Source organism: Leguminivora glycinivorella, chromosome 2 (assembly GCF_023078275.1).
Source record: "Leguminivora glycinivorella isolate SPB_JAAS2020 chromosome 2, LegGlyc_1.1, whole genome shotgun sequence".
NCBI classification, from domain to species: Eukaryota; Metazoa; Arthropoda; class Insecta; order Lepidoptera; family Tortricidae; genus Leguminivora; species Leguminivora glycinivorella.
The window spans coordinates 1,816,282-1,838,701 of record NC_062972.1 but is presented as its reverse complement, the minus strand read 5'-3'; the positions used below and the strand labels follow the sequence as shown (position 1 = coordinate 1,838,701).

Sequence of the window (22,420 nt, the reverse complement as noted above, 5' to 3'; positions counted from 1 at the left end):
GAGCCTAGGTTTGTCATACAAATAGATCACGTGACCCCCCCCCCCACCCACCCTGGGCACGAAGCTGGATCCGCGCTTGGGAGATTGTGACTGACAAATTGACACAGATGTCATATATACCATACTTATAGATCAAGCAAACGTATCTACTTAGCGTGTCAAATGAACTCAGTGAAATCCACTGAGTTGTCCGTCTTTAATCGCAGCTTGCAGCTTTCGGGCGTCAATTTTTGTAAGTTGAAGTCAATCAAAACATAAAAAATGCCTCGTTACGTGATATTCAATTGCAACAACACAAAAATTATGAACAATCATAATGAACAAAACTCCATACAAATAGCAAAATGTTCAAATTGTTATGAGCGATGATATGCAAACAGGTTTGAATTTTGGTCTCTAGCGGAATTCAGAAGAGCACGTTCTCATCTGTTTTTCATAGACGCTAGGAATTATTTCATTTTAAAAAGAATTTTTAGACTCGACATTAATAATGAACAAAACTCCATGCAATTCATGTGAGCGTGAGCAAATTGAATTTTTCTCCAATTCCACGTTCTATCTGTTTAACGCCTGGCTGCTCCCAACGGCCACCCCCGCTCACGAAAAGGGCATATCTTAGACGCTGTACGATTGCAGGCTGTATTCCTTTACGATATAGTTGATAACAGAAAAGTCTTGAAATTTTCAGCATGTCTTTGCTTTTGCAGTACGAAACGTCTAGGGCTTTTATGGTGCTATCGGAATCAAAATTTACTAGCTCAGATATCTATGTAGTTAGCTCTACCTATGGTGTTTGGGTACTAACTAAGGTGCAGAGGGACAAAATCGGCAGGGAGGCAATCACCCCCAGTCGAAATTACCCCTTTAACCTTATGTATTGTGTAACCCCCTTATATTAACCTAATAAACTTTTTCATTTTCATTTTCGTATTTAGGACCTATTCTTTAGCTTAGCTTTAGCCACAGATGTCATATATACCATAGATCAAGCAAACGTATCTACTTAGCGTGTCAAATGAACTCAGTGAAATCCACTGAGTTGTCCGTCTTTACTCGCAGCTTGCAGCTTTCGGGCGTCAATTTTTGTAAGTTGAAGTCAACCAAAACATAAAAAATGCCTCGTTACGTGATATTCAATGGCAACAACACAAAAAATATGAACAATCAAGAGCCAGAGACATATTTAAAATTACAGGCAAGAATCAACTTCAGTACAAAATTTGACACGCTCGGCCCCTATACAAATATATGAATTTGTTTCTTCTATCTAAATTAAGTTCTGTGGCTTTAGCTTTCATCATTAATATTTAGGACAAGAAAGGTCGGTTTTGCGCACTTTGCGTATTTTTTGTTTAAATCTATAATTAAAAATATTATTTTGGAATAGGATTTGAAAATTAATGGGTATTGTATCTAATTAATGGGTACTTTAACTGTCTACTTAATATAAATTAGATTTAGTTATTCAAGAGTAATTATTAGGACAGTCAAAGTTATCAAAGTACATAGTTTCATTCACGCCAAACTGAAACTTGTAGGATTATAAAGTTTTGTCATAGTTTGCCTTGCCTGACAGGTGGTAGATTGTTGAATTTCTTGATAGATTAGGATCTCGCGTGCCGATCTGTATACTTATATGCATAATGTTGTTTGCTACTAACATTCTCCTTGATTTATCGTTTAATAAAACCCAAAGAGGATCGAGTATTATAGAGAGTCGCTGTCAAAGTAAAATGTGTAATCACAGTGCATAGACTGCCATCTCTCGACACAAGCTTAAACTTTTGAACCTCAGTTTTGTCAATTTGGCCCATATTGTTAGCTTGATATGTGTTAAAATGTCAAATATTAATATTAGCGCCATCTAGCTGAGCGTTCCCTAAAGGTGTAACGCCATCTAGGCCACCGTACCTTTTTCTCTATGGCTTTGAGGTACGTTTTTTTCTTAGACTATCCGTCTATACGGAGTTACATATGTCTTTGATAAAACCACAGTTATGTTATGACATTCTAACTCCTATACCTAGCTAGCTTGCCAATTGATGGCAATTAATTATAGAAACACCCAAATTCAACTTAAATACCTAATGTATGAAAAATATCCCTTTACTTTTCATTTCATTTTTTGATATTTTGATGCAATACAATTTACTTTCGTTGATCGATACAAATTAAAGTTCCATCCCCTCACGTAACAATAATAATTGATTCCTCTTTTCTAATAATCGCTTCACACCTAACAATGCAACATCATAATCAGGCATCGGACAAAAAGTGCCTATGACGTCAAACCACTTATAGGGTGATTTTAAATAGTATCTATGATTTTCATAAACAATTATCACTTATCTGTTTATCAACCTCGTTATTAAACGATATCGCCACTTGAAATGAGTAAGTACGTACGTTACGTTTTTTACTAATCTTACCTACTGTTCCCACCTTTGAGTTTTAAACCTATTTATCTGAGGTTCCCACAGATTTATTCAGTCCTAATTGAAGGGATGTTTACAAAAACAACATAACTGACTACACTGGTTGACACCTGTCACGATCAAAAATGTTGTTCTAAAAGTGTCAACCGCTCTAAGCAGTTATGTTGTTTTTGTAAATATCCCATCGATTAATTTCAAATAATCGTACTTTATGTTAACAAATCTCGTGAATACATATTTTATTCACTAACATCATCCTACCTGTATTATGAATTCTATAGATTTATTTACGATTATTTTGTTACTTCATTAATACTACTTTGTTACTACATGTCACACGGAAGTTTAAATACCAACATCCTGTGTAGAAGATTACCTACGTAATTTTTACGTCATCCGCACTTTTTGTCCGATGCCTGATCATAATTAAAGAAGTCAATGGAATCTTCTCCCCTCTCCCTTACACACAATAATCAAAACCGCACCCTTCTCTCATCCTATCTTTTACACGGTGTTAGAACGAGACAGGTAACACCTCGAAGATTTGTAGTCTGAAAGGTAAGTCGAGAGGGCATGGCTATTATTGCGAGAAGATTAGATTTGCTCCCCTGGCTTATGGCAGGGTATTAATGTCAGAACTTTGTGTTTCCAGCTCAAAGCCCCGTGACAGTCATAGTACGATTTGTCTTACGAATAAACATCAAATATTGTAATTACATACATAACATACATACATAAAATCACGCCTGTATCCCATGAAGGGGTAGGCAGAGCACATGAAACTACTCAAGTTTCAGTGCCACTCTTGGCAAATAAGGGGTTGATAGAAAATGAAACTGTGACATTGCAGTGACAGGTTGCCAGCCTCTCGCCTACGCCACAATTTAACCCATATCCCACAGTCGCCTTCTACGACACCCACGGGAAGAAAGGGGGTGGTGAAATTCTTAACCCGTCACCACACAGGCATAATATTGTAATTGTATTGTAATAATTTTGTATGCATCGAGAACTGGCACTGGCAGGCAAGCACGCTGCCTGGAGTCATTAAATTATTGCAATGTGAAGTGATTATCGGTCCTCTAAGTTCGACATCATACTACGTACCTACTACCTAATGCCGAATATCTAGCCAGTAGTTTTGTAAATAACATGGCTTTGGGTGAGAATGAGAAATGAGTAGGATAAACATAATGATGGTTTCTGTTCTGAATACCGACTCGCAATGTCAATTTTATTTTTACTCATCATTATCCTCCTTGCGTTATCCCGGCATTTGCCACGGCTCATGGAGTCATGAGAGCCTGGGGTCCGCTTTGACAACTAATCCCAAGATTTTGCGTAGGCACTACATAGTTTTACGAAAGCGACTGTCATCTGACCTTCCAACCCGTAGGGTAACTAGGCCTTATTAATTTTGTTTTTAGTTTTTACTATCATAACATCTGGGGGCACGGCAGTGCCCCCGCCAAGTCGAGCAAAAAGAGGCACGGCCGTACTATTCTTTTCCCGAAGCATTTCAGACCATTTTCAACCCCCTGTTACTCCGTTCTGGATAAAACTAGAAGCCTCTATTTTCAGCACCCAAGTAGTCATTGTATAAGCACGGTATATTCCAAATTTCATTAAATTTGAACCAATAGTTTAGGAATAATTACAAGCCAATGTTTCTTAGTTTTGACCACTCACTGGCTGACTGACACACGATCATCATAAGATTTGTCTAAATCAACATGAAATTGATGTCGACACCTTAGTTACCCTCGACTCCATTAGAATCGGACCCCTCGCTTCCAAGTTAGACAAATGGCGAACTATTCGGATATTTGTATCGAATGAGGGGAGAATTGATGCGACTTAGCACCTTAGTTCCGAGGGTTTGTATTGGAAAATGCTAAATAAATGTTTATATTAAGCAAATAAGAATTATTGTGTTTCTATTTATATTATCATCAGCATCTTTTAAACTTTGGATCTAATTGAGATTTTTAGGATCCATGTGACCGGATTTCGGAAATTAACGCAGGTTGTGCAGGTAGGTACTAGCGAAAGTAGCGAAGGTCTCATCTCAACCCAAACGGGAATCTAGAGCTTTTTTTTAATACCACGTCGGTGGCAAACAGGTACACGGTCCGCTTGATGGAAGCGGTCACCGTAACCTATGGACGCCTGCAACTCAAAGGGTGTCACATGCGCGTTGCCGACCCATTAGAAACTTGTACACTCCTCCAGCTTATTGGTATTTGTCCAGTTTCTGATCAATACTGGGTTTCGAACTGTCGACCTTTCGTTTAAAAGTATCCTAAAGTCCCCGAAAACGATGTTCACTAAACAGTATTGTGATTAGAAAACCATACGCATGTAATACCTAATACTACGTATTAGAATACTTCGAAAAGATGCATTGGACTTTACATGTAACTGACCACCCAGTTTTAAATGTAATGGATAGTTTTAAACAGACATAGCTCAGTTATGAATGATGCTCATCACACAAATAAATACCCTAAAATAAAATAAATATAATTTGAGCCGAGCTTTAGTATTAAAAATTACAATAAGATCGGTTTTAACTATACCTATTTCACTGTTAATATAGATATATCCATATGTTTAATTACATACACGCATTGGACCGGCAATTTAAAGATGTGGGTGCGACATAGTAGACCGATTTCATGAAACATGGCTAAGAACACTCCCAACTAACTCAGCTTTCAGATAAAAAAAAAACTAAATCCAAATCGGTTGACCCGTTCGGGAGCTACGATGCCACAGACAGACAGACAGACAGACAAACAGACAGACAGACAGACAGACACACACACAGACAGACACGTCAAACTTATAACACCCCGTCGTTTTTGCGTCGGGAATAAACACAAAGCGTATACAAACACCTAGCATTTAAAGTAAACCCAGTCAGTACAAGTTTTTCACGCACCCCTCACGAAAATTGGGAAACTCAACGTGTTCATAAATCTTCCTTCAAATGGAACATAATGTTAAAAAGGTAAATGTATTCTTATTTATGTATGGTGACGACATTCACACTAGGGACGAGTTTGTTTAATATACACCCCGGAATCAGATTCCCTTGTAGCATAAATTTGTACCTACGAAGGTATTTGAATGCTAGGGGAAACTATAAAATAAGAAGGACCTATCTTTCAACTATGCCGCTAATCACCTTTATATGAGTAGTAAGTTAAGTACGGTGTTTGATATGTAACAAAAATACGTAAGATTTATTTTAATTCATTAGCTTTTTCACTACAGAGGTATATCGAGTTCACACAGTTGATTTAGTGAACGTTAAGTAGAACGTTGGTAGCCGTATGTTTATAATTACACTTATTCGAAGTTAACATACTTAATACCTAAAGATTGATTGGTGAATAACTGAATATGTATGATAGACTTACCTTTCCATGCCAGTCGCTCTGCGGGCCATCTGATGATCTCCACGACAAGTCGTGAAGCTCTAGCGACACCTCCGTTATAGAACAATCTAGAACAAACAGACACTGATATGTATCTAAAATAGTCAAACTGAACAAGACGCGAGGGCGGCAGGGTCACTGAAGGCAGGAGGATGGGGATTTGTGAAAATCTTCTGCTTATCTGGATTGCCTTAGAAGCTTAGAACACCATGCATAACCCATGCACCCATGCACGCCTGTTTATCGGAGGTGGAGGCAAAAGCGACGGGGTTACGTGATGCGTTTCTATTAAAATTGATTTTTATAGCATTCTTAAGTTACCGTTTAATTTGCCCGCCAAGGCGTCCAACACCGGCCGCTTTTCTCTTTTATACACTCTCTGGCAGCGTTAGGACAATGACTATTTTTTTTATTTTTTTATTATTATAAATGGGCTTACTCTTGGCCACAGATTAGCCAAAGGCAAAGACGTGGCCTACGATGGAGTGAGCTCGTCCAGAACATGCCTGTTCACTCTTGATTTGAATGTTGCCGGGTTATATGAGCTCGGAAATATAGCCGCCATAAGACATAAGCCATAAGAGCAGAATTCGTTCAGTTGTTCAGGTGCGCTCGGCTTACGACAATCACAAGGAAGGCTTAAGAATATGACTAGGTTACACGGTACATTTGGAACCTGAGACACAAGTGTAGGGATGTCACAGTTCTCGTAGACTTACCTATGGAGTCTCGCAGAGGCTGGGAGGGGGCAGGGAGCGGGGCGCACTCAGCGAGCCGCACCGACGCCATCGGCCCCCGCCTGAAAGACACATTTTATTACTAATAGCAATATTTTTGGACTGACCCTTGGTTGGACATTATCTCTACAGTAAAGGTTGGTCAGCAGTGATGATGGCACATGATTGGCGCGACGGTACCGCAGCGAGAGACTACACTGAGAGAAATTTGCATTGTGAATTTAACAAGTTCGACTTGTTGCGGTTTATCCGTTTGAATCAGCCAAACGTATGTTTAAAACAATATGTGTCAGGTTGTTTTTATAAAATCGACTTGTTGATTCAAATATATTGCCGATTCAAATGACAAGTAGCTTGTTGTTTGAACCAAAGAGCACGTAGGCGCTATTTTAACCAAAAAAACTTGTTGAACGAACATGAAAACTGGTTGTATTTTCTCTCAGTGTACCCATCCTTATGTCATTAATACTAACAACGAGAAAAAGACATGATTTATGTCGCGGCAAGTGCTAGCCCTACAGTTAACAAATTGTTGACTATGATAGATGCTATTACCCGAAGACGTTCAGGAGTTCAAGAGTGGGTAACGACTTAATGAAACTCTAAGCGGCAGACCACAAAATAAATAAATAAATAAATATTATAGGACATTCTTACACAGATTGACTGAGGCCCAAGGTAAGCTCAAGAAGGCTTGTGTTGCAGGTACTCAGACAACGATATATATAATATACAAATACTTATATAGAAAACATCCATGACTCAGGAACAAATATCTGTGCTCATCACACAAATAAATGCTCTTACCGGGATTCGAACCCGGAACCGCGGCGTAGCAGGCAGGGTCACTACCGACTGCGCCAGACCGGTCGTCAAAAGAACAAAAGACAAAACGGACAAGACGGGACAAAAGAAGGAACTCATGTACTTATAGCTTCAACTTAATGTGATATCGACTGAATCTCAATTCAGAAACGATTATCTATATAAAATATGCCGTCACGCATAAATTCTGCCTCATACTATACGCATAAATGTGTCATTGTCCCGTCAACACTCCTAATTTAACCACACACTCAAAAACGACAATTTATCTAATTTTACCGTCATCCGGCCGAAATGAAAAACTACTTTAATGTGTCTATTTTTGTGCGAGCGACAAATATTAATTGTCCCTTTAAGCTTCCTGACATCGGTTGATAGAAAGAAACGGATGGCTTTCATGAATTTATTGCACCATGAAATAACGTCGGAGTTTTTTTGACCGTATTAAATTTTCATTTCAATTCAAGTTACAAACCAGCACATAACCTTGACAAAAGCTGTCACCGTAGCCTATGGACGCCTGAAGCTACAGAGGTACCCCTGTTGGTGTTATGAAAATGGAATGAAAATGAAATATTTATTTTTCAAGTAGGCATATTACAATGCGCATACATATGAACGCCGGCTCTAACCCTACGCCTCGAGAAGATTTCAGTCCCCCCTCAGTTGGAAGGTATCCACTATGGGACCGGCAAGAAACTCGGCGGGGCACTTCTTTTCAAAACAGTACATCTTATAATTAAACATGCATTAAATAACAAGATACAATTTAGCATGCAAAAGTATTTTCAAAAAATATTTACAGACTAGGTACTCTATGGAAATTAATTTCAATAAATTATATTTTAGCTTAAATAATACGTCGTTCTTCTTCAGGAACATCTATCTCGCTTTATACTACCCCTGTGGGTGTTACATGCGCGTTGTTGACCCTTTAAAACCCCCGACGCTCTTATCCTCAACCACACTCTTATGATAATTAATTTATTATCAGTATTTGCCTATTCAATCACTTGCATCTACATATAATTATTTACAAGAGTAGGTACCTATTTCTTTTATACGCCTAAGCTAGCGGTTCTCAAACTTATTTTCCCATGGAACCCTTTTAGAAAGTAAAACATCTGACGGAACCCTTAATTTTTTTTTATTGCAATCTTTATTTTAACAAGCAATCATGATAGTAAAATCTAATCACTAGATTCTAATGTGAGGTATTACACGGAACTGTTTTTTATTTTTCAAATTTTTAACAATTGGTGAATATTTTGGTTTTATGGAAGAGAGTTGAAGTTGCATATCAGGTACCCAAAATTCACACGGAGCCCCCAGGAGGCTTTGCGGAGCCCTAGGGGTCCGCGGAGCACACTTTGTCGTCAAACATCAGCTGCCTGGTAGCCTCCATGCGGCACAAAATGTCTACTAAATGATTGCCACCATAATTTGAACCAACATTCAATTAAATTAGCATAGTGTTCAGTACATTTTTGTAGTTTTTGTATTTGTAACAGCAAACAATACTTTGTTCTAACTATATCACATCATAACTCTACTAGGACTCTAAGAAAGTATATTCACAATTCGCATAACTGAATATTATTATTTCAAGATCACTTACTTAGCTTCACTCTTCAAAACAATCCGAATACACAGTACTTCTATCATGAAACACAGATATTTAAACAAAGAAAGAAATGCACTACGATGCATCAGGAAGTGTGCCACTGCTATGGCATAATTAGATTACACCTGTGACCTGATTACACGCTTGAAATACACCGTACAGGTGTGGGAAAAAGGGGTGAATGGAATTATAGAAGACAGTCAAGCAAATCATCATCATCCTCCTTGCGTTATCCCGGCATTTGCCACGGCTCATGGGAGCCTGGGGTCCGCTTTGACAACTAGCTTTACGAAGTTACCTTTCGTGTTGGAAGGTCAGATGGCAGTCGGTTTAGTAAAAATAGTGCCTACAGTCAAGCAAATCATGACACTAAAAAAAGGTTTGTAATTCCAATTTTCTAAGGGGTGATAAACCTTCACCCCTACCCTTCAAGCTTATTTCCTAGCTTATTTTGTGACAAGATTTCAAGATTTTGTGATATTTGAGACTATAGGGTTCTGCTAAACTTGAATATGTTTATTAATAAGAATCTTGACTGAATAACTAAGTTACCTTTAAACTTTCCACTTTGAATACATAATAATTATAATCAGAAAAAGAATATGGTCAAAAAAGTACCATGACTTATTCAGTACATTACATACATACTTAGATTCAGTCAGTAGCTAGACTAATTAATATCCTTTTTGTGAAAGTTCAATACAATATCATGTATCACAACAGACAGTCTCCATCTTAGCAGGATATGTATCATTATTTCATTTAAGGTTTTAAGTAAGACATCTATGTTATGGATGTTTTCTATGTATATAAGTATTTGTATATTATATATATCGTTGTCTGAGTACCCACAACACAAGCCTTCTTGAGCTTACCGTGGGACTCGGTCAATTTGTGTAAGAATGTCCTATAATATTTATTATTTCTCTTTATTCATTTTAATTCTTAGGCTAGGTTTTATAATATGATTATAAAAGTAAAATACAAAACCACATACAAAACAATACAAAATATATAAACACATTATAAAAAACCTAACCTAGGGTGCCGCCAGCAGCGGGGCAGGGCCCAAGCTGCCGGTGGTTAGGGCTGCAGAGAGAGGAACCGTCGGACTATCCGCGCTGTGTCCAAGATCACCGCCTTCTGCATCTGGCCCTTGATCCAGCCACCTAGCGAGAGTCTCTTAAGATGTTGGTCGAGACTCTTCGCTATGAGACCGTTCGCTGAAACGACTATCGGAACAATGATCGTTGATTCAACATCCCACATGGCGGTTATCTCGTGAGCCAAGTCTAGGTACTTACTGGACTTGTCCTTCTCGGCTTTCACGAGATTCTCATCATGGGGGATGGTGATGTCAACGAGCACTGCCCGGCGTTGCAGTCGATCTATTATCACAATGTCAGGCTTATTGGCTACAATAGTCCTGTCAGTGATAATAGATCGATCCCAATAGAGCGTGGCACGACCATTTTCGAGAACTGGCGCAGGTAAGTACTTGTAGTACGGCACTTCGCGGTCCACAAGGCCGTATTGAAGAGCAAGTTGCTGGTGAATGATCCTGGCTACGAGATTATGTCTGTGCAAGTACTCGCCGTTAGCTAGATGAGAACAACCGGAAATGATATGCCTGAGTGACTCTCCGGGACGGCGGCATGCTTGACAAATGTCGACCGTACCGTCCTTCAGGATATATTTCCGGTAGTTGTTCGTCATCATAACTTCGTCCGCAATTGCACAGGCAAAACCCTCGGTTTCTCCGAAGAGGTCCCCGAATCGTAACCAGTTCACCGATGCGAGCAGATCTACATCGGGTCCCGTGAGGGCCTTGTAGAACCGCCCGTGTAGCTGCTTGCTCTCCCATACCGCCTTGCGGTCCGCAGTACTTAGTACCACAGGTTTGCGCCAGTTCTGTTTCGCCAAGGAGAGCGGCGTGAGGTTTCCGTCCACTGCCACCACATCACGATGCATCCCACACTCGTTGTTAAGGAAGTAATTCCTGATTATACTAATTATTTATTATTATTATTATTTATATTTATTATGTAATCAATATAAATCCTTGAATGCAGGAGCACAAGTATCAATTCTGAATATAATTGTAAATTCTTTATTTCAAATCACCCAGTCTCACTAAACATGTAATTTTCTAGGTAGGTACCCTTGTACCTACATTCATATAATAGTTACATACATTTACAAAATTACACATACCATACTTATGGTGTTGGAGGGTGTTGTATAATATGTCTTATATCTTAATACAATAGATTAGGGTTAGGCAGTCATATTATTTTTTAGCAATTTCGTTAAGAATGCTGTTAATACCGCTAAATTATTGATATAATCTACAGACGGTTACATTGTAGATCTCTCAAGAGATAAAGATCTGCATAAATGCGGTACTTGGTAATTTATCAACATTGGCAGGTAGTTATAGTTCGTAAAAGTATCCATCGTGATATCATGGATTTCACAGACTTAATTTCAATATTAAGCAGAGAAACATATCTGAAAAGTGTGTAAAATCATGCAGAGAACCAGAAAACGGCCAAGAAACGGTTGAAAATTATTAAAAACCTACGCCAAGGTTGACTGATACGAATCGTTTTGGTATGGGTCAGTGTGCATGCTCAAATTAACATTTCTAGTCAATTATTGTTTACGAATACATACCATTTTCACGAAAATCATCGCCGGTTTTATTGTTTCCAATTAATTAGAAAACAAAGTCACAAAAATATCAACAAATCTCCCACCCACAACCGCTTACAAATTCAATGTGAAGTAGTGATGCGACACATTTTTATCTGTCATGACAAATCGATATTAATACAAGACGCATAAACTTTTTTCTACGTCTGAATGGGCTAACTAGTTTTCCATGTTAATGATACTTATATCTTAAATATATTTCTTATTTATAGCATTTCTTTTAAACTTTGATTAAGTAAAAAAGTAATTCAACAAAATCGAACGTGCCCAACACTATCAGTGCGTTTTGTTATGCCTTTCATGTGATATTTATATTTATTGTTGCTTTTTATTTATAACTTAACTTATAATTTAAATTCATTTATCTGGTTTGTTTACTACAGTTAAAATGACTAAAATGGGAGTAAGAAAAACGATAATTTCATGTCTATTATTTTTCACACTATACATTTATTTTCATCAGCAACATTGTAAGAAATGTCGTGACACTGCTGTCAAAAACACTCAAAAATTAGATTTTTCTAAATGCTCTAAAAACCTATGATCTCTGTTTACTAATTGTTGACAAACGAATTCGAACTAAAAGGTATATATTTCATGCTTACCCAGCCCTTAAATTCAGTTATATTTGGGGTAAAAATATTGATGTTGAAGCCGTGATGTAAGACGGTATTATTTTCCTCTTTTCGCAGCTTTTTTGCCTATATTTCATTAATTGATGAAACAGAAGGGTTTTGTCTGTTATATGCTATTATTTTTACGAGTGGTTTAAGTGTAAATTCTGTTCCAGATGCTTAAATTCAGTGGGAGTGTAATTTGGAGGTTAGGAACTCGAGCGACCCTGAGGCAGTATTCCAGTGCCGGGGCCACTGTTGTGAAAACTGACAAGCTTGATGTAGATGGAAGTTTATCTAATAAAAATGCCCAGAGCGCAGATCATGATAAGGACACTAAGTCAGGTAAAAATCTATAATATTATTCAGAAGTAGTTGGTTATAGTAACTAATATGTCGTCTAAATAAATTACTCGTCAATCAAATAGAACACTGTGTAAATGAGACAGGGTTCTAGAGTGGCCTAGGATTCAAATTGGTTGACCATACACTCCACTAATAAGACTGTATTTAAATATGTAGGTTTAGTAGCAGCTGCATTCGCTACACTCAATACTCCAGAAACAGATGAGCCAAAGCGGCCCAGCCCTAAATCCGTGAAACAGAGTCGCACACAGCAGATGGATATACAGATTGTGAAGGCTACGGATATTAACGGTTTATTGGCTGTGGCGGAACACCCTGTGGTCTCTAGGAGGCATGCTTTGAAGGTTAGTTGTTAAAGTATACTAAGTTTTATTAAAAACCCGTTTTTAAATTCATAAACATACTCCAAAGTTATCAAGCCGATAAAGTTTGTTTGTCCCTTTTCATGGTATTGGTGTGATAGAAACGGTTTATGAATAAGGGGGATAGTAGATTGTTATTTTTAACAAAAGTCAAAGTTTTTGATAAGGTCAGTTTATGCTTATTATATTGTCATCAGGAGCATTGTAATGATTAATTATGCATAAGAATTAACAATTGATAGGAGTAAGCTGAGATTGAGAAACACATTTTACAATATAATAGTATTTTTTTTATGAAGACCTTGATTTAACTTATCAATTTATTTACAGATGGTATCAATCCTCTCTGACTGGTCAAGCAGCAACAAAGTGAAGATCACAGATTTCGAGAAAGACCCTCGCTTCCTAAAGCTCTGTCGGATCCTGGCTCGTACCAGCACTACTCAGGCTATGAGCTCACTCACAATGGCTGAAGACTTAAGCACCGTGTTGGGCATTACGGGGGACGATGAGGCGGCTAGACTGATTTCTAACCTCACGCTACCGCAGATGGTTAAGGTTAGCAATTGAATATTCTTATCTGCCGGTGTAGCACACTAGTTTGATAAACTTTACCTTATTGGTGTGTCCCTATCACACTTACAAATAGTGCGGAAAGGACGGCCTGACGATATATTGTTTCTCACGTGACCATGTTTGCCTGCCTGGATCATTGATATTCTTAAAATTAGTCAAATGGTTAGCAATTTTAATATTAGCAGCTCAAGATTTGGTTATTGAATAATAGTTGTCTCTCATCAGAGAGTATTTAACAGGATAGCAACATGTCTACTAACTAAAACTATTACATTGAAGTAAAATGTCCTATGAGGAAAGATTGGAGTACCTAAAGCTTACAACTCTGAAGGAGCGTAGAGAGCGTGGAGACCTGATCAAGACATACAAAATACTAACCCAACATTATGACCTCAAAGATTTTCATATTAAAATGCTAGAACGTAATAACAACACCCGTCTGAGAGGTCATCAGTATAAACTGGTCTCTCACAGGTCATACAACAATCCTCATAGATATTTCTTTAGTAATAGATTGGTAAAAGTTTGGAATCAGCTCCCGGAGGATGTAATATCGGCCCAAAGTGTAAACGAATTCAAGAATAAGTTAGACAAGCACAGTGCTAATTCCACATAACACCTAAAACCTCTGCCGACAACTGGATACAGGCTTTATCAGTTACTACAACTGCCTGCCTGCTTTACAAATAATAATAAGTTATTGCATTGTTTTGTAGACACTTTTATTCCAACGCAATCTTCTTTGATAGCCCTTTCTTAAAGAACTGTTTGTCTTCTAATAGCGCATTACTTTTAGCTCAAATTGCTTGGAAAGTTTTACATTCGAGTGACTAATTTTTATCAAGTTTTTATTTCTCAACGTAAATGTTAATTCTCTTTTTTACACATTCATTTGATATTTGCCAGTCGCTTTTCGGTGAAGGAAAACATCGTGAGGAAACTGGACTAATTCCAATAAGGTCTAGTTACCCTTCGGGTTGGAAGGTCAGATGGCAGTCGCTTTCGTAAAGTAAAACTAGTGCCTACGCCTAATTTTGGGATTAGTTGTCAAAGCGGACCCCAGGCTTAGGCTAGCCGTGGCAAATGCCGGGATATCGCAAGCGCAAAACGCGCGCAGTTCCTTGGCCTAGGTACTTTTACATTTGAACATTTGCCGCGCGAGCACATTGCCTCGCTCTGTGTGGAATAGCTAGCTATTGGCGTATAACCGTTTGTTGCTGTTCCTCTGGGTGAAAATTATATTTTCTATTTCAGGTAATGCGAGCCCTCCATCAAAAAGGCCGTCGCAGCACTCCCCTGCTCCGAGCGCTGTCATACAACATAACGCGCCAGGCCGACACCATAGACCTCAAGAAATCTGCTGACTTACTCTACTCTATGGCCACACTCAACTTCCCCGATCCATTATTGATGGATAGAATATGCAAGTGAGTAGTTCAACTACTTTTATAATACCTACACTTTTTGTTCTAAGTGGCGACCGAAGTGATGGTGACTTCCATGCACAACGCATTAGCATTGCGATACAGCGAGGAAATGTTGCCAGCATCTTTGGCACTACGCCTCAAGGGGTCAAGAGCCTATTTTAGATACAAGCTAATTAATTTATTATTACATTTTTACGTTAATCTTACCATTCTTATTCATAAACGTTCACTAAAGTTTATCAAGCCAATAAAGTTCGTTTGTCCCTTTCTATCACACCAATACGTCGGAAAGGCACAAACGAACTTTATCGGTTTGATAACTTCAGTGTGTGTTTATGAATAAGGAGGTTAGTAATTATATGTAATTTAATTTGTTTTTAAGTTGTCTCTCTATTTCAGAGATGTAATCGAGTGCCTACCGTCCAACAAGGACAAACCAGCAGTTGTTAACTCGATCATAGTGTCCCTGGGCCTCCTAAAATACCGCCACGAGCCAGCCCTCACAGCTATCACAGATTGGATACAAACACACATGCAAGGGTGTCGCGCGGGCGATATAGCGTCCGCTGTTATTACGTTAGCTACAGTGGATTTCACTCCACCAAACAGCGAAAAGCTGTTCAAAGTAAGTATCCTGGTCACGGCACCAATTGCAATCTCTCGTCTCTTCTCTCTTCGTCTCGTTTCGTGAGATATATCTTCTTTTAATGTCACGTCAGCTACGGTGGATTTTATCCCGCCAAATAGTGGCATAAAATGAGCGGTTAAAATCACATTGTAACTAATCTTGCTTGTTTGATGGATACGAATAATTTCCTTTTGCTGTTGGCCATCAAGTGACATTCGTGAAACGTTTGATTTACTTATTATTTGAGAAATCATGAACTAAGTGTTTAATAATTTTAGAACAAAACGGGACTTAATCGCGTAAACACTTACATTTATATTAGGCCCGACGTGTAAGTGTTTAATGTTACTTTTCTAGGCAGCACAGTCCCTTAAAGAAGAGGAAATGGCCAAGTCCTCAGCTTGGTTGGATCTCGTGTTCGCTTTGCTCACACTCGACAAGGCGCAGCCGCACCAACTTCTCTCGACCATTCAGCCAGAATTCATCGACAAATTGCTGTCACTAGGCGGTAAGTAAAAAGTCGAAAATTAACCGTCTTGGTCAAAACTGGCCTCGTATTGTTCGTTGGTTTTCGCGGCTAGTGATATTATATGTCGCAAGTATTGTACCTATTGTACTATCTAAAGCGCTGTCATAATCAGTGAAATAATTTAATATCCAGCAGAGACGACTAAGAAAGTCACTTTAGATTTATGGCCTGTGATAATGACTAAGGTACAGCGGGACACTATTCAATAATGCAAACATTGTAAAACATGGAAAAAATGGCCCAGTTACATTTGCCCCCCAGTCGAGATTTGCCCGGCTGTACCTTAATTCAATCTGTGTGTCTAATATTTTTCCTTCCAACATTAAAAATCTATTTTTCATGTTTCAGAAATCCTGATCCCCTCCCGTCGCAAACTAATGGCCATCGACGCCTACCTCCACCTCACGGCCCCCTCCTCCCCTCGCCTCCCCTCCGACATTTCCGTGGGGGTACCTCTAGTGTACACCAAGGAGAAGACTCTGTACGTGCACTGCATCATGGACACGTTCAGAGCCTCGTGTCCGCGGACGCGTTCATGAAGCGGGAGTGTAATAGCGGCATGGGATTCCTGTATGGTGAGTCCACACAGTATAACCCTAACGGCTCAGCCACGACATTGGTCTAAGCGCGACAGCGCGTGAGCGGCGGCCATAGATTGGAGCGAGACACAGCGATGGGACTTTTCATTCGCACGTATGGCTGCCGCTCGACTGTCGCAGTTAGACCAATGTCGTGGATGGGCCGTAATTCCGTCGATACTTTCTTGACAGCTATCGTGGATTTGCCAATCAATTAGCTAGATTTTGAGATTAAGTATCCTGGTCAGAGCACCAAAATGTAACGGCATGTAGTTACAAACCATGATGTGTAATTGTAGCTTACTTTTACGTTACATGTAACGAAGTATGACAGAAAGAGAAGAGTCCTTGAATATATTTGTTATCGTATAGTCCACGACATTTCTTACAGACATTATTCGTCGGTTACCCAAAAGTGTATCCCTCTTATAAAAAATAGTAACTAAACTGATAAAGTGTTTTGTCCTTTTCTAACAAATACATAAGTCAACAAGACAGAGAATGACAAAAGATTATTAGCTAGTTAATTCAGGTTTATAAAGCTTTTATGAGTAACGCCATATAATATATGTATACATATTTAATATCGTAAGACCTAACTTTTATTATTTTGTGTTTATTACAGACGCGGAGTTCGCGATAGATTCAAAATGTCATCCAGTACCACTAGAAAAAGCAGCAAATGACAAAAGGTATTTATAAAAAACAGATAATATATTTTAAGACAATTCTGAACACTGTTGTGAAGTAATAAGATAAAACCCATTAACGGCTAGCGGTGCCATACGGCATCACCTGTTAGACGTTTAAACTTTCGCGCCACATTACGCGGTTATTGTGATTGGTCAAGATGTTATACGCCATATTGGCCTAGGAAGGACGTGTCTTTTGATTAGTCGAACCAATAGCCAACCATAATGCATATTGCGCGAGTGCAATTGAGGTAAACATCAGTGTTGGAAAAAATGTGCAAAAATGGACGGTGTCTTCAAGTAAGTGTTTCATAATTTTGTTATTTCTGATAGATAGTGATTATTTTTGTATTTTGCAAAGTCAGTAAACAATATAGAATCATTATTAAAAGAAATAATGAAGTAAACACACTTTTGAAGTCAACCAAATATTTGTGGAGCCTCCTGAACCCAATATTCATTCTGACGAGGACTCGGGCGATGAAGACGATGGGGCTTTGCTCAATAACCTAAGCGGTCGCCAGCTTAACGCCAGGTGTAAGGTTGTCTTGTCATCGGCATCAGTGAGTAATTTACGAAGATCTCGACGACTACTATCAAAACGTAGTATGTCGCCTCCACTGGACTTCACGCCTACAGCACATTCATCGTCAAATGTTGCATCTGGCCGCAAACGGGGTGCTGTTGTGTCTTGGGCATGTTCACGTGGACGAGGACGTGGCGTGACAATTTGTAATGCCTGGAGTTTATCTAGAAAATCAGGAAATCCTATTAACCAACTTGACTTTGGGCGTCACATTGTTCAAACATATTTGTTGCGATTCCGTAACTTGCCCCGAGGTCCTGGTCGCCCTCTCACTTCGCGACAATCTAAGACTGGTCGCCAAGTTTCCGATGAGCTGCGATACGATGCTATTGCTCATTATTTAATACCATGTCCTGAGGGTGTGCGTCGTAGATGTGGCTACGAATACTGTAAAAGCCAATCGAGATTGCAATGCTCCAAGTGCAACGTTGGACTGTGTGCTAAATTTAATTACAGATTTCATACGCAATAATTGTTTTGTAAAATTTATATGCCTGATTTGTATTTTCTCATAATAAATGCTAAAAATAAAAAGTATAATTTTTATTTCAAAAGACACGGTAGACGGCTAGTGATGCCGTACGGCATCAGTAAATATTTTTTTTTCTACTAGTTCGATTTTAATTTTGATTTCAGATTTTTATTTCTTAGGTTCAGTATAATAACATATATGAAAATCATCAAAATCGGAGACATGAAAAAAAATCAGCCGTTAATGGGTTAAACTCATAAATACTTTCATAAAAAATCTTGCAGCTGTTGTAAATAATCATGTGCACGTAACTTTTCCGGCACTGTGTTTAATATAATGAATACCGTGTGATAAAGAGCCTTGCGTTACATAGCTATCTTATTTTAAAAACTTCCTTCTAGATTAACTAAGAGATCGTATCATCCAGCTATCTTTGAAAATCTCTATAAACACAACCATACCATTTTCGTAGTAATCATAGTTCATTTCTATACCTTGTCACATTAACGTCTTGCTAGAAATGTCATACGAAATTGTCAAACGATTAAAAGCGACAAGGTACAGAAATCATCACTTATGCCGGTGACTGTACCTACTTGTACATACGTCTGCTTCTGTTACAGTGTGTTCAGGATAGCAGTGCTGGGCCTGGATTACCATGACCTCACGAGAAAGACAGCCGTTCCGCTTGGCGTCTATCAGCTCTACACAAGGATGTTACAGCTTAAGGTATAATATATCATCACATCAACATAAATCCAGAACTGATAATAGGAATAGGGCGTTTTCCAAACAATCACGAGCTGATTCGATCCTGACGATAAAAAATTGTGTCCTATTCTTTTACTACTAACCATATTATGGAACCTGTCTTTTGAAATGATTTTTATTTTTATTTTTATTTAATTTTATTTTTATTTTATTATTATTTTATTTATTTTTCCATTCACCTCATGATTTTAGTATGAACTTACTACGTGTGTGACGACGGAAACTCGAATTTTGGAATATTTGGGACACATTTTTTTTATCTTCGGGATCGAATCAGCTCGTGATTCTGAGAAGAATGAGCCAAACACGTCCAGATCTGGTGAAATTCAATATTCTAGATTTATTTTGGAAAATGCCCGATAACCACTAACAAATAGTTTGAAAAAGACGGCCTGACGTTATATCCTTTATCGCGCGACCATGCTTGTCTGCCTGATTTTGTCAACAATAAAAAAGCGCTGGTAAGAGCATGCGACTTTCAATCCGGAGGTTCGGCACTTGCCAATGAGTTTTTCGAAACTTATGTGCGAAATGTCATTTGATATTTGCCAGTTGCTTTACGTTGAAGGAAATCATTGTGAGGAAACCGGACTAATCCCAATAAGGCATAGTTAGTTTGGAAGGTCAGACAGGTCGCATTTGTAAAACTAGTGCCTTTGCCAAATCTTGGTATTAGTTGTCTAGACCATAGAGGAATAAGTAAGGGAGGAGTTGTAACTCCATACGTCAGTAAATGCGGGTTATTTGTATAGGCATAGTTAAGTGACATCTAGCGACAATCACGCGTCAAATAGCGTGAATTATCAGTACCTCTACTCGATACTAGGTGGCAACTGTGTCTTGTCTGCCAAAAAAATAATATTAGAACAGTTTACAACTTATATTACAAGCAGAAGAAATTGAAAACAGAATACTGATTAATTGTAATATTAGCTAAAAACTGGTGAGCAGTAATATCTGTGCTCATCACACAAATAAATGCCCTTACCGGGATTCGAACCCAGGACCGCGGCTTAGCAGGCAGGGTCACTACCGACTGAGCCAGACCGGTCGTCAAGGTTTGCTTGATATTCGTTCCCGGTTCATATAAGCGCGTCATCATCCTCCTTGCCACGGCTCATGGGAGCCTGGGGTCCGCTTTGACAACTAATCCCTAGATTTGGCGTAGGCACCAGTTTTTACGATAGCGACTGCCATCTGACCTTCAACCCGAAGGGTAAACTAGACCTTATTGGAATTAGTCCGGTTTCCTCACGGTGTTTTCCTTCACCGAAAAGCGACTGGCAAATATCAAATGACATTTAGCACATAAATTCCGGAAAACTCATTGGTGCGAGCCGGGGTTCGAATCCGCGACCTCCGGAACGAAAGTCGCACGTACTTACCGCTAGGCCACCAGCGCTTCACCCATAAACAAGTTCATATAAGTGCGTAATGAATAGATATCATTATATGATATTGATATCCTTTTTTACGTTTTCACTATCTTAACTGTTTGACCACGTTCTTGTATGTGTTTTCAGGGTGTCCACTTTCTGGAAACTCAGGGAAAGTCAGGGAAAAGTCAGGGAAGCTCATAGTGGTCATGGAAAGTCAGGGAAATGATTTGGAAGTCAGGGAAAAACTTGGCACCAAGAAAAAAATCTAAAAGTATTTAAAAAATAATATGATTTCTTGGGTTGACCACATCCATGACAGTAAAGATCGATTCCCGGTAGTGATTTTAAGGCAACTTAAAATTGTCACTTTAGACTTTTCATTACAAGTATAGTACCTGGCCTCCATCCCAGTGATTGTTAATGAGAGATGTCATATCTGTGTGTCTTCATGTTCTAGCTGACCTTAATTTATCCGGCCCAAAATCGTAAATGAAAAATCCAGATTTTTTACTTTCCGTGCCCTACCCACATATTCCAAAATGGCGAAGGGGGTCGGGAATAAATTCAGTTATTGTGATTCAGATTAACTGGAAAGTTGCACCACGATGTCACCATATACAACATTCATAATTTGCTTTTGCTAGGGCGATGTGAAAACGACAAATACAAAATTACGTCGCTGTCCAAATTCTAAGTATCTATCCGAAAATCCAAAGCGGAGTTCCTCATAAAGCCAATGGCGCATAAGGTCACATAGAGGCGCAATTTTGTATGAGTCAAAGGAGCATAGGAGGATAATAAGCGTGACGATGAAAGAACTTCAAAACACTTGGAAACCTAAAGGCAAAAAACCTAAATGGGCATCCCGACGCTGACAACAAAGAAAAAATTTCGCGCTCGCTTCGCTCGCGTTTAGTATCTTCCATTTCATCTATTTTAATTCTTGATTGATTTTTTTTTGGGTTTAGTAGTGGACACCCTGGTTTTGTATTTCTTCTGTCTGTTACCCTCCGTGAATCTTTCTCACTTGATGATCTCATCGGAAGATCAGCGCTGGAAGTCACCAGCAACACGCTGAGATGAGGCCATTTCGTAACACTTCATTCCCTCCTGTCTTGTTGTTATTATGTGTACATATTTTGTCTTACATGTGTTCACGAATAAACGTTTATTTATTCTATTCTATTTAGTTGGTTTTTGTTGTTATACTTACTATTTTACTGTTTATTTTTGCAGGGTTTCAAAGTGCTGCAGATTCCATACACGGAGTTCAACCCGCGAGACAAACTCGTCACCCGAGTGCAATACATCGAGAAACGGCTGAAGGAGATTATTAGCGATAAGTCCGCCGCGTAGACCAGTGTAGATGTACAGTTAAGTATCTGTTTTGTTAGTAGATGAATTTATATGGATGAAATGAATCATGTCAACTGCGCGTAGGGTATACTGTCAAGGTATTGAGACAGACAGCCAGACAAAAAATGGCGCACTATATTAGGACATTCGTGAGCATTTCTTTTTTTTATGCCACTTTTATGAAATTTGAAAAAACTATGCTATTTCTACTTAGAATCACTAGCTTTTTCAATCCTAGTAGTTAAAAAAATTGGCCTATACGATTTTTTTCTTATTTTGTTACCATTTTCCATACATGGTGTATG

At 38.7% G+C, this 22,420-nt stretch overlaps 1 protein-coding gene across 1 annotated transcript; it reads left to right on the top strand.

The window, feature by feature from the left end:
• Nucleotides 1–12,258: 12,258 nt before the first annotated feature.
• On the top strand, nt 12,259–22,350 carry LOC125234812 (FAST kinase domain-containing protein 4). Its single transcript, XM_048141221.1, has 11 exons — nt 12,259–12,365; nt 12,570–12,738; nt 12,916–13,103; nt 13,452–13,679; nt 14,952–15,124; nt 15,524–15,749; nt 16,110–16,260; nt 16,630–16,812; nt 17,485–17,551; nt 19,233–19,338; nt 21,996–22,350. The coding sequence occupies exons 2-11, from the start codon at nt 12,570–12,572 to the stop codon at nt 22,113–22,115; spliced, it is 1,611 nt and encodes a 536-aa protein (XP_047997178.1). The 5' UTR covers nt 12,259–12,365; the 3' UTR covers nt 22,116–22,350.
• Nucleotides 22,351–22,420: the final 70 nt, after the last annotated feature.

Coding starts and splice junctions, on each gene's coding strand:
- LOC125234812 (XM_048141221.1), top strand. CDS start 12,570: ATGCTTAAATTCAGTGGGAGTGTAATTTGGAGGTTAGGAACTCGAGCG. Junction 13,104..13,451: donor CTAGGAGGCATGCTTTGAAG/GTTAGTTGTTAA, acceptor ATTTATTTACAG/ATGGTATCAATCCTCTCTGA. Junction 17,552..19,232: donor AAAGCAGCAAATGACAAAAG/GTATTTATAAAA, acceptor CTTCTGTTACAG/TGTGTTCAGGATAGCAGTGC.